The sequence below is a fragment of the Apis cerana genome, linkage group LG15, assembly GCF_029169275.1.
Source record: "Apis cerana isolate GH-2021 linkage group LG15, AcerK_1.0, whole genome shotgun sequence".
Lineage (NCBI taxonomy): Eukaryota > Metazoa > Arthropoda > Insecta > Hymenoptera > Apidae > Apis > Apis cerana.
This window is the reverse complement of record NC_083866.1, coordinates 9,204,585-9,221,212: the sequence shown is the minus strand read 5'-3', so window position 1 is coordinate 9,221,212 and position 16,628 is coordinate 9,204,585. Positions and strand designations below refer to the sequence as shown.

Here is a 16,628-nt window from a genome sequence, read left to right as displayed (position 1 = left end):
GAGGGAACGAAAGAAAGTTAGAAGGGAGTGAGTGAGTGAATGAGAAAGAGAAAGAGAACGTAAAAAATAGGGAAAAAAAGAGATTCAAATATATATAGTATAATATCATATATATAAAATCAAATAAGATATGAAAGAAAAATCTAATATAGAAATAAAAATCAGTAAATTGAGAAAATTTGTAAGATTAAAATAACAAAGTATTTACTTATACTTTGAATATAATGAAACAAAAATGGATATAAATGGGTATTTTAGAGATAATATACATAATAATATTATAATGTGTCTTTTGTTAAGATATCATAACAATCTTAATAATAAAATTTGCAAGTAAATATTTGATTATTAATCATTTATAAATTGAATATTTCAATTGAGAATTATTATTTATTAAATTATCACAAAAATGTTGTAATATAAATAATATTTAACACATAATAACAATTTAATAACAAATAAATAAAATTTTATTGTTAATTTTTAAACTAATGTTAATATATGACTTTAAAGAAATTTAAACTTGTAATCAATTTTATAATTATTATTATCTAAATGATTAGAAATATCATTAATTAGTTATTATTAAATAAATTGTGAAATTTAGTTGTTTAATTTTTGTTAAAATTAATTTATTAAAATTAATTTTGTTAAAATTAATTGATTTATATTAATTTTCTTTTATTTATTATATTATTTTTTTTATCAAAAATTTTTTCATTAATTTATAATCATAATTAATCAAAATTAAAGCTTTTAACAATGATGAAAAGATGAATTTTCAAAAGTATCTGATATTAATGCAACAACCCTTCCCCCTCTTTTTAAGTAATTCTCAGTGAGGTCGTTGACGAATGTTCTCTTTACTTCTCTGCCTTCGTTCTTTTCTCTCCTTTTTCTGACTGGTGTAAAAGAGGGGACCCGCACCCTGACCCACAAGTGGGCCCGATACCTTCTCAGTCAGTCAGTCAGTCAGTCAGTCAAACAAGTCTAACAGGCAATGCGAGCCCGCATAATACCGTGGCTGCCGAACTCGCGGTAAAGCAGTTTGACACGCACGTGTTCGAACCGGGTAACGACACAGTGTGTCTTTCTTTAACTGTTTTTGCGGTTACTTTCTTAAATTGAAGAAAAAGAAGCGAAAAAGAAAGAGAAAGAGGGAGAAAAGAAAGAAAGACAGAGAGAAAATGAAGGAAGCAAAGATGATACTGAGAACATTCCCTGGGGGCATCGCCCTTTTCCTCCTACTTAGCGGATTGATCTCTGCTCAAGACGACGATTCTTTAGCTGGTAGTTTCTTATCAGGTAAACAAGTAAGATTATTTATTTTTATTCTTATTGCACTTTTAATTATTACTATATATTCAAATATTTTTCAAATAGTTTGTTTTTTTTGCCATTTACATATATTTTTCATTTTATTTCTTAATTTTTAATCCTTAATTTTTTATTTTAAACTTATATATTTAAACCACACTTGAAATAAAAAATCATTTAATCTAATAATAATTTATCTAATAATAATTTAAATGTAATATAATATGAAAGAAATCTGAAATATTATTTATATTTATTTATATAGATAATTGATAATATTATTAATATTGATAAAACGATAATACATTTTTAGTATTATAATTAGCATTTTAAATTATATTTAATCTATCTTTCTTGTTTAAATCTTTTTTAATCTATTTACTTTTTTAATTGATAGATATAACAATTTATGGATAATATCTCAAGAGAAGGAACGAGAAAATCAATTTTATAAGTAGTGAATAGAAATATAAAATTTCAAAAAAATTTAAAGAATTTATTGAAATACAATTAAAATTAAAAATTCAAATATTACTCATATTTTTTTTTTCTTGTTAATATTTTTATTAGATATAGAATAATTTTTGATTGAATTTTTATTTTTAATTTAAATCAGCAAATAGTTTATTAAAATATATATAATATAAATAATAGTCGTAAATAAAATTAGTTCATAACAGAAGAGGTTTCGAGAAATAGAAATTCGCGTGCGTGAATGTATGCTGTACACGCTTGTATAGGTAGTATCTGGAAGGATGCGATTGTCCCACTTAAGAGTCTTTCAACGCTATGCGGATAACACTCAATCCTCTGGTTGGTGAGGCCATTCACAAACTTGAAAAAGTATGCGATAATACATATACGTAATTAACAATCGATGTTGAAAATTAATAAAATTTTACAATAGAAAAGATATTATTAGTAAATTAGTAAATTTTGTATATTTAAATGTTTCTTTTTGGATAATATCTTTTGAACTGAGTCAATTCAATTTTTAATAATTATTTTCATAATTTTCATACAAAAAATTATATTGAAGATTTTAATATTTACATATATTTGAAATTATCTTAATTATTTAAATTAACACATAAAACGATCATTTTTATTAATTTTATTTTCATAAATTAAATGACAAAAAAATTAATAGAATAAATAAAATATAACTTTTAATGAAATAGTAATAAATAATTAATTAAACAATAATATAAAAATAAATGTATATTTTTACATGAAAAATAATTTATTTCATATCTTTTTTATAAGTATTCAACATGTTTTTACTAATCTTTAACATGTTAATGTAAAAATTATATTTATTATATTGTTTTAAATTAATTAAAACAATTGGAATTGTAATAATTTTTTTATATAATTTATCATAATTTAAACTATTTAAATTCAGAACATTATATTGAATATATATATATGTATTCTAATTTATTGGATATATTGGATATGTATTCTAATTTATACATAATATAATAGATGAAATAAATCTATAAAATCTACATTCGAATTTTAAATTGAATATATATTTAAACGTATATAATAATTTAGTTTTCGTATAACTTTTATTTAATTTAAATTTTATTACATAAATATAAATATATATTATTTAAGAATATAAATAATTCCGTATTTCATAGAATTTTTCATTTTTTATTTTTTAATTGTTTGTACATATATACAAAGTGTGTATATATAAAACATGTAACATGTAATGTTTAAAATTTCATTATTGAAATTTTTTGTTGATATTTCTTTTTTTATTTTCCAAATATGTTTCCAATTTCAATTCTGTTTGAACGATTATTTTATCCTTTTAATTGCTCATAAAATTAACTTTTCTGAAATGTATAGATACGATGTAATTGATATATATCTATAATATAATATAATATATATATATATATATATATATGTATATTAATATACATGTTAATTGAATATATGTATAAGATGAATTTATTATCAATCTAAGACAATTAAATGAGAAAAAAATGTACATATATATGATATCAAAAACGGTCATGCGATGAAGTCGAGTCGTTTAATTAACTACCGTTATGTTTATTTGGGCCGTTATGCCTGCTAAAGTGAAAACAGCTATGGCAGAAATTTATATTATGAACTATACGAATTTTTTCATTTTATTAAGATTATTTATTTAACTATTATAAAAATGTAATCATAAATTGAAAAATATTTATTATATAAATCAAAATTGTAAATTATATATTCATTCATAACGATATGTGACTCTAATTATACGATTGTATCAAAAGATTTAATACTCTATTAAAAAAATGAAAAAAATAAAAAAAAGAATAATTCCAAGAAGCGAACAAATTGCTCACTTTCAACAGAAGCAAAAAATTTCTATATAATTTTTAAATAATTAATATAATGTATAATTTTGGAAATATTAATTCTTCAATATTTATTAACCAATATTTATTAGGATCCTTATTTTTTCTTTTATTTTTCGTCAAATATTATCTATTCTTAAAATTATGAATCCTTTTATATTATTTGACAATATAAATAAAATAATATAATACACGCAAGATAATAAGTGATTTTGTAGGTGCTTTGTAGTGCTTTTATAAATAGCGTTTATATACAAAACTAGTTTAGATACAAAACTATAATCATCATATTAAGTGTTTTCTATATTTTCGAACCAATTTCGAACTAATATAGATAATAATAAATTTAATAATAAATTATTTAATTTCTTAATTTTCATTCCATTCAATAATATTTTTACAACTTTAATATAATTTACAATCATAATATGATAATGATTTAGGAAAACGGAAAATGGAAAAAACAATAGTTGCAATTTTATTATAAAAATGCGTTAACTTGGATGCTTTTACTTTTTCACAGGTCTATTGGATTCTATAACAAGTACAGCCAATAGTGCAGATTGTCCAGGAGTATGTGTGCACGCATTTGCAACATTAATATGTTACGAAGTTCTTGAACATGTACAATGCCCTACTAGTATGCGATGTTGTATTGAGGCACCTATAAATAGTACCGGAACTTCTGAAAATATTGCCAATGACAATGATTCTACTTCAACAGTTGTCACTACCGTTAAGACAACGATAACTACAAGCACACCAACAACATCTTCAACAGCGCTTACAACCGTGTCCTCGACAGTTTCCTCAAAAACTACTTCTGTATGTTCGTTAAAATAATATTATTATTTTTATTTTATTATATACAGGATGATAAAATATAGAATTCGTAAAATTTATAAGATAAATATACACAGTTTATATAGTATACGAGAAATAAAGAAAAAGATTCTAATAAATGGAAAAAATAAATAATCACTTTAATGAATACTAAAAATTTTTTATAATATATACACACACATATATATATATATATATATATATATATATATATACTTTGAAAATTTATTTATTTTTTTTCTATGAATGTTTATTAAAACTTCTTTTAAAACGTTATTTAATTTTATAAATTATAAATTGTTCTTTTATCATTTTAAATAAGTAAATAAGTAAATAGTACAATGATCGCTTTATTATAATATAGCCATTATCAAAAAATATATTACAACGATCAACAACAAAAAGATTATTATTTTTTCAATAATGATTCGATATATGTCACAACTATTATCGTTATATAATAAAATTATTTTTGTTGAAAAATTATTATAACATACAAAAAATATTTATTCGTTATTATTTCTATTATTTTTCGAATGAATGATATGAATTAGGAATATAAAATTTATTTATTTTTCAGGAAAGCCAAAAGGAGACAGCCAATAAAACGTTATGTATGTATTTTTAATTTTTAATTAAATATTATAAAAAAATGTATGATAAAAAATAAAAAAGAATATATTATATATTACATACGATATGTTTTATTAATATTAGATAAATTTCGTAAATATCAAATTTTAATATAATTAATATAGATTACGATTTCTTTCTTAATTTTTAGAATTTTATAGAACTATAAATTTTTTCTTTTTTTTGTAGATTTGACATTGATATCCAATTAAAACTTATAAAATCGACGATTGAACGGTGTTTATTATAACATTGTTTTTTCTAGCGAAAACGTGTTCAGGAATTTGCATGGCAGAGAGAATTGCTGATTACTGCGATGCGATTTTGGTAATAGACACTCTCTCTCTTTGCAAGCCAGGATACAAATGCTGTGTATCCAGAGACGCGTTCGGAGATTCACCACCACCGGAATTGTTAGTCATCGATCGAACAAATTCAAGTCGCTTCGAAGAGAAGACGGGTGTCAATACATCTTACAAAGGTTCTTCACCAACTGTAAGACCAAATATGGTTTCTCCTACGAGTATTTCTAGCACTACAGTACCAACAACGACCATTACAATGACAAAGCAACCAACAACAACAACGATAAAACCAAAGATCACGATGAGAAAACCGTGTAAAGGTGAATGCGTTAGTGGTTTTTTCGCTCTTCTATGCGATAAAGTGGATGGGGAAGCCGAATGTCCTGACGATGGATCTTGTTGTGTTATCGATGCTTTTTTAAAAACAGTAAGGGGATAAAAGTAACGATAAATTCTAATAAATAAAAATTAATATTTTTTTCAAAAATCAATATTATATTTATGTGATTATGATTATATATATATATATAATAATAATAATAATTAGGAAACAACAACAACAACAACAATGGCAACAACGACAATTGGATCAACTACGAAACCGACACAAGCAAAATTACAACCGTGTCCTGGATTTTGTTTATTAACCATTATGGCAGCCTTCTGTGAACGGCCAAATTTAATAATTGCGAAGACTGCGACCTGTCAATCAGGATATATTTGTTGTGATAACACGAAGAGTTCGCCGCAGGTGATTCTATTTCTTTTTTTCGGTAGAATCCTTTCAATTAAATTGAGGCAAGTAAGATATTAAATAAAAAACCCATAGAAAGAAGAAAATTGAAATTAAACGTTGACGTATAGACAGTAAACGTAGTGACACCGTCTTCTCCGTATCAGACATCAAGGCCAAGGCCAAGGCCCACATCAAGGCCATCGATCACTACAGTACCTCTACCACCAGATCTACGCCCAGAATGTCCTGGATCATGTATTGTTTCTTATTTATCGTTTACTTGTTTCAGTAAGTATTTTATAATTTTTATTTAAAAATTAAATTAAAAATTAATTGTGCGTATATTGAATGATATTCTATTTTCAAAATAATTTTATACATATTGATGATCAAAAAATGATTCTTAATATGACACTAACAATTGACATTGTCGTATTAATACGATTAGTATAAATATTAAAATCTTTTTCAACAAATTTATCATATTTTTTCAATTTTTCGATTTTTTTCGATTTCATGAATTATTCATGAATTATTAAAATATTTCTTTTTTATCTTTCTACTTTCTTCAAAGTTTGATTAGAAAACGCGATGAAATGATTTTCAAATAATTTTCAAATAAATTTATTATATTATATATAAATTTGTATGTAGATCTTTAAAATAAGGAGAAATATTATTCTTTGTTATAATGAACAAAATTTTTTATTGTTTTTTTTTTTCTAGGAAATGCTGAATTAACGAATTTGTTTAAGTGTAAAAAACAAGGGCATCAATGTTGCGCTCCAAAATCATTGATACGAGAATTTAATGGTGGAAATTCTAGTGAACCAATTTTAAGTAATAGAAATGATACCATGTATGTTACCTCAAGACCGTACACAACACCACTTACGACAATTTTATGTAAGTTAAAAAATATATTTCAATTTTTTATATATTATTTTTTATAAATATGAAAATATATATTTAATTTTATTATTGTTGAATTATTTCTATTATATACGGTAATTCCTTGTAATTAATACGATTAATTAATCTATATAAAATACAGTATTAAATGAAATACGTTAATCGAATACAAAAAAATACATATGAAATACAAAATATTACAATTCGTTTAATTATTTTATAAAATTTATTTGTGTGTGTGTGTGTATTATTAAAACTTGTTATATTATTTAGTTATTTTTATATTATATCATTCTATATTTTTAATAAAATATTATACATATGACATATTATTATAATATTTGTAGATGAAACAACAAGTACGACAACTATGAGAAGTCCTGTGTACAGTAAATATGTATGTGGTGTAAAAGGAACTTCCCGTGGACCAATTCAAGTACGTAGTTCTGAAAGAGAAGCACGCGTCGTCGGAGGAGAAGATGCAGATGCTAATGAATGGTGTTGGCACGTTGGTCTTATCAATGCCCACAATCAATATCTTTGCGGTGGTGCATTGATCGGCACGCAATGGGTATTGACAGCTGCACATTGTGTAACAAAGTAAATTTTATTTTTGATTTTCGTCTTATTTTGTTCTATACTATTTCTCTCTTGATCTTATTTAATAATTTCCGTAATAAAATATAAATACATAAATAATACGTTCTATCTTTTTTATTTATTTTCATTTACAGTATTGTAAGATCTGGCGATGCAATTTATGTAAGGGTAGGTGATTACGATTTAACGAGGAAATATGGAAGTCCTGGTGCTCAAACTTTGCGCGTAGCAACTACTTATATTCATCATAATCATAATAGTCAGACCCTTGATAACGACATAGCACTGTTAAAACTTCACGGGCAAGCAGAACTCAAAGATGGTGTTTGTCTAGTATGTTTACCAGCACGAGGAGTTAGTCATACAGCTGGTAAACGATGTACCGTTACTGGCTATGGATATATGGGAGAAGGTAATATTTTTATATTAATTTACTAATTTTCTTTCAAATATTGCATATGATATACAGCAGATTTCAATATAGTACCTCTCTCAATTTCAAACTGAAAATTGATTTGAGAATTGTATGTTATGTTCTCTTATGTTTGAAATTTTCCATATTTTTTCATATAAAAAAATTTATTTGTATCTAGATATTTTTATCGATTTTTAATTTCCATAATTAATAATAATTTTTAATAATTAAAAAGTAAAATTAAAAACGCAATATCTTTATTTTTGATTTTCGATTATTAGAATTCAGCTATTAGAAAAATCATTCCTTAAATTTTTCTTAAATATCTTATATATATTTATATTTGTAATAAAATTATATATATGTATGTATTTGTGTAGCTGGCCCAATTCCGCTTCGAGTACGCGAAGCTGAAATACCAGTTGTAAGTGATGCAGAATGTATACGAAAAGTAAATGCTGTAACTGAAAAAATTTTCATATTACCAGCGAGTAGTTTTTGCGCTGGTGGTGAACAAGGCAATGATGCATGCCAGGTAATAACAATATACAAATATGCTACGTGTCTATCGATAATGATATAGAGATTGAAATGTACATCTAAAGAATCATTTTTGTTATTTTATTTTTTATGAATTGTGCATTATTTTACAATTAATATATCATTCTCGTTTTTATTTTAATTTTTAATTCTGCCAAGGCTTGTAAATTTAAAGTTAGAAGAAAAAAATTGTTCAAAAATAAAATAAAATGTGTTATTATAAAATATTATATAATCAATGTAAATCATTATAATTTTATTTAAATAATTATATACAATAATTGGTAAATTTAAATTAATAAATTTTTTCTCTCTTAATATTTAGGGAGATGGAGGAGGTCCATTGGTATGCCAAGACGATGGATTCTATGAATTAGCTGGACTTGTTTCGTGGGGATTCGGTTGTGGGAGATTGGATGTTCCTGGGGTTTATGTTAAAGTTTCGGCATTCATCGGTTGGATCAACCAAATTATTTCAGTAAATAATGTTTAGCTTTTTCATATTTTATTTATAAAAATTAAAATATTTATTTATTAAAGAATTATTATAGTACCTTTACGCGCTTGATGATGTAACATTTCATGTTACGTATCTAGCAAAATGTTTACGAAAAAATATTAAAAAAAAATTATTTAATCATATAAATTATAATATCTAAAAGAAAAATTTTTTAATGCACAATGGAAATACAATAATATGTGCAAAAGAAATTTCAAGATATTATATAATAATATTTAAGATATTTAAAATACATATCGTAATAATTAATAATTAGTTATTTTTAATAATTGACAGTAACTAATCATTTGTCATTTATCATAGCAATACAAGTTTTTATAAATATAAATGATATAGTAAACTTTCGTTTATCCAATATTTTAAATTACTACTTTTTAATTATTTTTTAGATTTAATTCAGTTTATCATAATGTTATAAAAAAGTATTTATAATTTTTAATGAAGCTTAAATATTAAAAAACTTTGATATATAAATTTTATTCAAAAATTATAATAAAAAAGAGATTAATTAATTAAATATTTAATAAAATTAAATATTTATTTTTTAGTTATATAATTTTTATATTTTAATAAATCTTGCTCCTGTAGTTGCTCAAACATGATATATAATGATATATAATGATATAATATAGAAAAAATGAAAGTTTATTTCATCTTTATCAATTGTATAAAATATTTTAGAATTAAAATTTAAATATCATTGGTAAAATATATTGTGCCATCAAGTGCGTCAATTTTACGTGGAAAAATACTGTCGTATGTGACAATGATTTTTAATTAATAAGAAAAATTTTATGCGTTAAATTATAAAATTATTAGCGAAAATTTAATGAAGAAATATTAATTAAAAAATTGCAAAACAATATAATTTTAATTTTATAAAATATTAAATGCATTAATTATATTAATTAAATTAATAGGATATTAAGCATTAGCGATAAAATTATAAATAATAATTTTTTTAAACATATATGTGAAAAATTTTAACGAATCTTAACGAATCAGAATTTCATTGTTTGTTCCTTTATTTATTTTTTTGGATTGTTAGATTAAAGAAAAAAATAAAATATTGAGAAAAAATGTTTAGCTTTCTATTTTTTATGATAATATATGATATATAAATATACGATATATATTTTTTTATATTTTATTTGCTAATAATTTTATAATTTATTGTGTAATTATATATGTTACATGTCATTTATTTACATAAAATGATAAACTACAAAAGAAAGTCAATTTCATAGAAATTAAAACATTTTTATTAGGGTCAAAATATAGTGATATATAGTTAAATTGAAATTATTATCATAATTGAAAATATATATGTATATTTAAAATAATTTTATAATAATATAGAAAATTGCAATTTAATATATACATATATATACATACATAAGTATATATAGATATATGTACGTATATATGTATGTGTGTATGTATGTATGTATGTATGTATGTATGTATGTATGTATATGTATATGTATATGTATGTATATTTATTTTTATGATTATATATATATATATTTATCAAGTCTTGAAATTGGTTCTTTATTTTATGTGTACGTTGTTCAATAGATTCAGTATATTTGGGAATAATATTATATTATTGCTTTGTAAATTATTGCATCAGTTATGTATTTTTCAAGTTATAATTATAAAAATGTTTCATAGATTTAAAAGCAAATGAAAAATATTGAGTGTGAATATTAAAAAAATTAGTAACTAAGTATTTTAAATCTATAAAACATTATTGTAAAAAATATTTTATAATTCAATATAAATATTATATATCTTTAAAATAGATAAAATTATTTACATAAATATTATTTTATTATTATTATTATTATTATTGTTATTTAATATAAATTTTTTGTTAATAATTAATATAAAACTTGTTAATCAATAATATATATTGTTATGCCTGATATAATATCAGATGAAATCGCAGACGTTTTTTATTAGTTTTCTTTTTCAATAATAGAATTTTTCGAAATATATCCTCAATCTTTAAAATTCAAAAAATAATTATCTTTTCTTTTCTCACATCCCTACTTCTGATTCGATTATTATATTTTGAATAATCTTTTTTTTCCAATATTATTTACAATAATAAAGAACAATAGAACAATAATACAATAAAGAATAATACAATAATAACACAAAAAAAAAATTAGAAGTTTTTATATAGATTTTTATTTTACGACAATATGATTATTCCATAACTAAAAATTTCATATTTTTCCGATCGGCTAAATATTGTGCAGAAAACATAAGCATTGTCTTGCAAAAATTATTTCATAATAATAATTTTTTAACAGTAAGATAATTAGTTTTTTTTAAATTCATTTTTTATATTAATATATACATATAAATAATATTATTAAGAAATTTTTGAAATTATCATGATTTTATTTATGAAATAATAATCATATCATATAGAATTTAAATATACATGGTATTACTTATTTACATTTATAATCAATAATTTAAATTTCATTGTATTACATTTAATAATAAATTAAAACATTTGAAATAAATATTTTTTAATATTTAATATATAATAAATAAAATAATCAATTAAATTAATAATTTTTTTAAGTCTTTGGTAAAAATTTTAAAATATTTTTAATCATTTTATCATTTTATTAAAACAATATATATTAATATATACATATATATATATATATATATGTATATATTATATGTATATACACAAAAATAATTAATAAATAGTTAAATATTTTATTAATGTTTATAAAACCAATTTATATACTATTATTTATAAATTCTGTGTCTTTTTATAGAATTTAAATAGAAATTATATTTTAATAGAAAAACTAGCACCACAACTACAACCTTGTTCAGCTAAAGGATTATTAGTTATTCTAAATGCAGAACGTATCAGTTCTGTATGAAATTCTATTGTTGATCCTTTAATATATTCCAAAGATGTTGAATCTATAACAACTTTTGCACCATCCTTTTGAAACACTCTTATAATACAAAATGTTAAATTTAATATTAAATTTTTATCAATTATACAATTATATAAATATTTTAATTAATATTAATACTTACTTATCATTTTCATTTATATTCGTATCTAAATCAAATTTATATTGAAAACCAGAACAGCCTCCACCTTCTACTGTAACTCTTAAATAAGCATTATCATCTGTAATTTCCTTTAGACGTTTAACACAACTATCTGTAATGATGATATCGTTTTTGTCTTTCACTGTAGAATCTATTAACGTATTATTTAATAACGAGACTGTAGACGTATTATACCACTGAGAACTATAAACAAAAATTATTCTATAGTTTTTTAGAAGCAAAAAAATATTTCAAAGAAATATATAAAATATATTCAGACTTAATATCAAATTTTGGTTAATTTTATGTTTTATACTGAAATAGTTTTATATTAAAAAAAAAAAAATTAAATAAGTATAATATAGATAAATTAAAAATTTTAGCTTAGACTAGATTTATTACTTACGTTAATAAACGTGAAAAATATCGATTTGCAACAAAATTAGAAGAAACATCCCAAATCGCATGTTTCAATTTCGCCATGTTTTTAATGAATATATGATAGTCAAAACGTGTGTGTGTGTGTGTGTGTGTGCATGCGCGCGTATATATGTATATACATAATAAATAATACAAAACAAACATTAATATGATTAAAATGGTGAAATATCATACTAAATAAATAAATAATAATTATTGGTGATAAATTAAATATGATATAAAAAGAAAATATATGTAAAATATTTTATTTAAAAATAATATGAATTAAGATTAATAAATATTTTTTTAATTTTTTATAAACTATTATTATTTTACATATTTTCAAAACAATGTACACTGATCTTATGAAACTATAATATAATGCAATTCAAATTCTTTAATTAAATTAAATAACACATTTTTATAATTTCTAATTTGATGAATCAATTAGTAATCAATATAAATAAAGATATATACAATGATTAATTTATTTTCGCAGAATAAAGCTAAATTTGTAATTTCGAGTGTTATAAAATATTTTTTAAATATTAATTTGTTCAATATACGATATAATTATCTTTTACTAATATAAATGTAAATATTATAAAATAATATAAAAAATGTAAGAAAATATGTAATAAACAAAAAACTATAAACTTTAAATATTTTTTTATTTCGATACAAATTGTTGTATATTTTTTGTTGTAAATTCTTGGACATAGATGATTTATTTTCATCGATGTTTGAATAAACATTTCTATATTTCCATTCGGCCGTCCCATCGAAATAAGTACAACATATGTGCAACATAAATATCTACGTTGAAGTACATTTTCTGTGAAAAAAAAAATTAAAGGAAAAGGAGGGACGCAAGAGAAGGGCAGTAATACAGCAGTGGAATATTTTAGACTTTTTTTGTTAAAAAAAAGAAAAATAAATTTTTTCAGTTGATTTAATAATTTCATTTATTATATTATATTATATTATTAAAGAAGATTTTAATTTTATTATTTAAGATACAAAGAAAAGTTTTAATTTAAAGTATTCAACAAAAAAATTATCCAATTCATGTGTATATTAATAGTAAATTGATCGTGAATATATACATATAAATGATAATGTATATTATGATTTTACATGATATATAATTTTTGTAAATGTTTTATAATATAAGCGTAAATTATAGTAAATAATTTTATTTTTTTATTATAAATAAAATAATGAATCTGATTTAAAAAATTCCTTAATATATTAGTTAATATATATGATAAAAAATAATGATTATTTGAAAAGTGTAAATTTCATATATACACGAAATTAAAATTGTTAATGGTTCAGATTAAAGCATGTTACTGCTGGAATGTCAATAATTGTTAATTCATAACCTGACTTTTGTATCACTTTTGTTTTCCTTTTTTACTATTCTGAAAATTATTAAACCATATACTGAGTATTTAAAATAATAGTACTTATATTTAAAATAAATCATTACCTTATTTACAAGTTGAAATTTTAATTGTTGTATTTCTTCTGTTTGCGAAATAAGTTTTTCATTCATATTGGCAAGATGTTCACTCATAGTACTGAGTTGTGCTTTATAGTTTCCTTCTTGTATTTCTTTATCTTTCTGTAAAATATTAGAATTTAAGAGTGCCTCTGTAAGCGCAGATTCGCATTTTTCTCTCTTTGATTCACTTGTATCCAAATGAACTTGCAGAACTTCGTTCTAAAAAAATTCTAATTAAATATATAATAGAAAAATAATAAATTTTTAAAAAAAATTATGTAAATATATTTAATTACAGTTGCAGCCATAGCTAAATTTTTTACATGATAAATATGTTTCTCCATTATTAATTTATCAATTTCTTGTAGGAAATAATCTTGGATTTTTGCTTCTCGAGCCTCAATTTCTTCTGGTATTGCAAATGGTACTGTTAATCTCCCAATCTATGAAAAATATAATGTAATATAATTAGATTACCTTAAAGAAAAAAAAAAAAAAAAAAAATTATTTAAAATATATATTACCATATGATTTATTTCTGCAAGTTGTAAAGATTCATGTTCAATATTATTTGTATATTCTTTTTTCTGTATTTCATCATATTTTATTTTAAGTATGTGATATTGTGCCCTCCAATGATTAATTTCTTTTTCTAATACTTCACAAGATTTTGAAAAATCAAAATTATTACCCTCTTCTTGTATTTTATGAGATCGGCCTTCACTAATAGATTTTGATGATCTACGCGATGCAGATGGCGATGAGAGTGGAGATGGTTCTATTTGTGGAAGATTCGAATGTCCTATCCTATTATCAGATTCGTATCCATCCCGTTTACCTTCATTACTAGACCATGAAACGTTTTCTTCTTGTTTTTGTTTATCACTTAATTTTTTTTGTAAATCATTCCTTTCTCTTTCCAGTTTATCTACAATATTCTGATATTGACATTCTAATTCAATTTTAGATTTTTCACAATGATCTAATTTAGATTCTAATTGTTGTATTCTTTCATTTAAAGTTTCAATTTCACTATCTTTATCACTAATTTGTGATAATAACTGAGCATTCTCAACTATTTTTTTCTGGAATTCTTCATCTAAGATATGATTCGGCGATGCAAGTACTTGACTATTATTTTCCAACAATTTATTTTTCCCTTTCTTGGATTTATTTTGAGCTTTGTCAAGTTCTTCTTGCAACACAGTTATACGTTTAGTTAATTGTTGATTTCGAAATGATAAACTATCTAATTCTTGTTCAGCTCTCCTAAGTTCTACTTCTTTCTCTTTTAGTTGCTCTCGAATATCTGCATTACGTGCTTGCTCATCAATCACAGCTTTTTTTAACACATTTGCTTGGGCACGAATCTAAAAAATTATAAGATTTTGTCACAAATATTTAATTTATGCAAATATTTAATTACAAAAAACAAAAGTAAGAAATAAATTTTTAAAGCAGATAGAAGTTAATAGTAAGGGTAATTATTATTTAGAAAATAAATTTTATTACAAATAATATTGAAATATGAAATATTTCTCTTACTTTTGAGTATTCTGTAGCAATTTTTTGATATTTTATTTGCAGTTGTCCATTGACACTCTCCATAACGTTTTCCATTCTTTCGATCGTCAATCTGTTATTGTAACTTTCTATAGTAATCATTAAAAATTACTTATTGTTAGAATATCTATTGTAGTATAATATTTTCTAACAAGAAATATATACATATTGGCACTTTTATATAAATGTCAATGTCAACCAGAAAACATTGAAAATTTTTAACGAATTTGTAAAAAAATAAAATTAATTATTTGATAAAAAAATTTTACAAATGAAAAATAAATGAACTTAACGCCCCCAAATAATATACACTTTTATACCAGATTCTGTATGTATTTTTCGATGACTGTCAATTGTTAAGATATTCTACTAGAGAGAAGTTAGTCGTTAATCGAAATTTAAGTATGAAATTTTGTACCCATTATTTTATTATTTTACCAACTGATAATACAAATTTTACATTTATATTTATTATTTTTAGTATGTTTTCTATATTTTTAACACATGATAAATATCTCTTTGTTTAATTTTTATAAGATAAAATAAAATTATCGCTTGATATTATTATTTTATTTCGTAGCATGAAAGAAAAATGTTGGATTGAAATTGTTACAAAATTACATTTATTATTATTATATATTTAAATATATAAAAAAATATTTATACGATACATAAAAATATTATTGAATTAAATTTGTTGGAAATATTTTCAGTTGTTTTTAAATCTATCTATATGTAATCTAATATCTATCGTTTAAATTAGAATATACAAGAAAGTTTGGGAAAATATAATATATAATATATAACATAATATATAACATAATATATAAAACAAAATAATCACAT

General features: G+C 21.9%; 3 protein-coding genes across 7 annotated transcripts; 1 reads left to right on the top strand and 2 right to left on the bottom strand.

Moving 5' to 3' along the window:
* Positions 1 to 802: 802 nt before the first annotated feature.
* Positions 803 to 9,445, top strand: LOC107997389 (protein masquerade). 3 transcript variants are annotated; one of them, XM_062086126.1, is made up of 11 exons: positions 803 to 1,305; positions 4,213 to 4,514; positions 5,113 to 5,146; positions 5,431 to 5,897; positions 6,018 to 6,221; positions 6,371 to 6,494; positions 6,933 to 7,112; positions 7,466 to 7,718; positions 7,853 to 8,130; positions 8,514 to 8,668; positions 8,999 to 9,445. In XM_062086126.1, exons 1-11 carry the CDS (start codon positions 1,188 to 1,190, stop codon positions 9,164 to 9,166), a joined length of 2,283 nt encoding a protein of 760 aa, XP_061942110.1. In that variant the 5' UTR covers positions 803 to 1,187; the 3' UTR covers positions 9,167 to 9,445. The 3 variants fall into 3 exon arrangements, with proteins under 3 accessions (XP_061942110.1, XP_061942109.1, XP_061942111.1); XM_062086125.1 differs by having other exon boundaries at positions 804 to 1,305; positions 6,335 to 6,494; XM_062086127.1 differs by lacking the exon at positions 803 to 1,305 and adding an exon at positions 1,883 to 2,160 and having other exon boundaries at positions 6,335 to 6,494.
* A 1,921-nt stretch (positions 9,446 to 11,366) lies between these two features.
* On the bottom strand, positions 11,367 to 12,846 carry LOC107997399 (iron-sulfur cluster assembly 2 homolog, mitochondrial). Its single transcript, XM_017055960.3, has 3 exons — positions 12,699 to 12,846; positions 12,275 to 12,496; positions 11,367 to 12,189 (listed from the first exon to the last, which is right to left on the bottom strand). The coding sequence occupies exons 1-3, from the start codon at positions 12,773 to 12,775 to the stop codon at positions 12,015 to 12,017; spliced, it is 474 nt and encodes a 157-aa protein (XP_016911449.3). The 5' UTR covers positions 12,776 to 12,846; the 3' UTR covers positions 11,367 to 12,014.
* A 518-nt stretch (positions 12,847 to 13,364) lies between these two features.
* On the bottom strand, positions 13,365 to 16,170 carry LOC107997387 (protein phosphatase 1 regulatory subunit 21). 3 transcript variants are annotated; one of them, XM_017055935.3, is made up of 5 exons: positions 15,765 to 16,170; positions 14,744 to 15,589; positions 14,516 to 14,662; positions 14,205 to 14,438; positions 13,365 to 14,136 (listed from the first exon to the last, which is right to left on the bottom strand). In XM_017055935.3, the coding sequence occupies exons 1-5, from the start codon at positions 15,882 to 15,884 to the stop codon at positions 14,110 to 14,112; spliced, it is 1,374 nt and encodes a 457-aa protein (XP_016911424.1). In that variant the 5' UTR covers positions 15,885 to 16,170; the 3' UTR covers positions 13,365 to 14,109. The 3 variants fall into 3 exon arrangements, with proteins under 3 accessions (XP_016911424.1, XP_016911423.1, XP_061942112.1); XM_017055934.3 differs by having other exon boundaries at positions 13,365 to 13,547; XM_062086128.1 differs by having other exon boundaries at positions 13,365 to 14,438.
* Between the last annotated feature and the right edge of the window lie 458 nt (positions 16,171 to 16,628).

Excerpts from the sequence above, each read along its gene's own strand:
- LOC107997387 (XM_062086128.1), bottom strand. The coding sequence starts at position 15,884 with ATGATTACTATAGAAAGTTACAATAACAGATTGACGATCGAAAGAATG. Across the intron at positions 15,590-15,764 it reads TTGCTACAGAATACTCAAAA|ATTCGTGCCCAAGCAAATGT; the intron begins GTAAGAGAAATA and ends ATAATTTTTTAG. Across the intron at positions 14,663-14,743 it reads TTGCAGAAATAAATCATATG|ATTGGGAGATTAACAGTACC; the intron begins GTAATATATATT and ends TATTTTTCATAG.
- LOC107997399 (XM_017055960.3), bottom strand. The coding sequence starts at position 12,775 with ATGGCGAAATTGAAACATGCGATTTGGGATGTTTCTTCTAATTTTGTT. Across the intron at positions 12,497-12,698 it reads TATTTTTCACGTTTATTAAC|TTCTCAGTGGTATAATACGT; the intron begins GTAAGTAATAAA and ends TTTTGTTTATAG. Across the intron at positions 12,190-12,274 it reads AATATAAATGAAAATGATAA|AGTGTTTCAAAAGGATGGTG; the intron begins GTAAGTATTAAT and ends TTGTATTATAAG.
- LOC107997389 (XM_062086125.1), top strand. The coding sequence starts at position 1,188 with ATGAAGGAAGCAAAGATGATACTGAGAACATTCCCTGGGGGCATCGCC. Across the intron at positions 1,306-4,212 it reads AGCTGGTAGTTTCTTATCAG|GTCTATTGGATTCTATAACA; the intron begins GTAAACAAGTAA and ends ACTTTTTCACAG. Across the intron at positions 5,898-6,017 it reads TCGATGCTTTTTTAAAAACA|GAAACAACAACAACAACAAC; the intron begins GTAAGGGGATAA and ends AATAATAATTAG.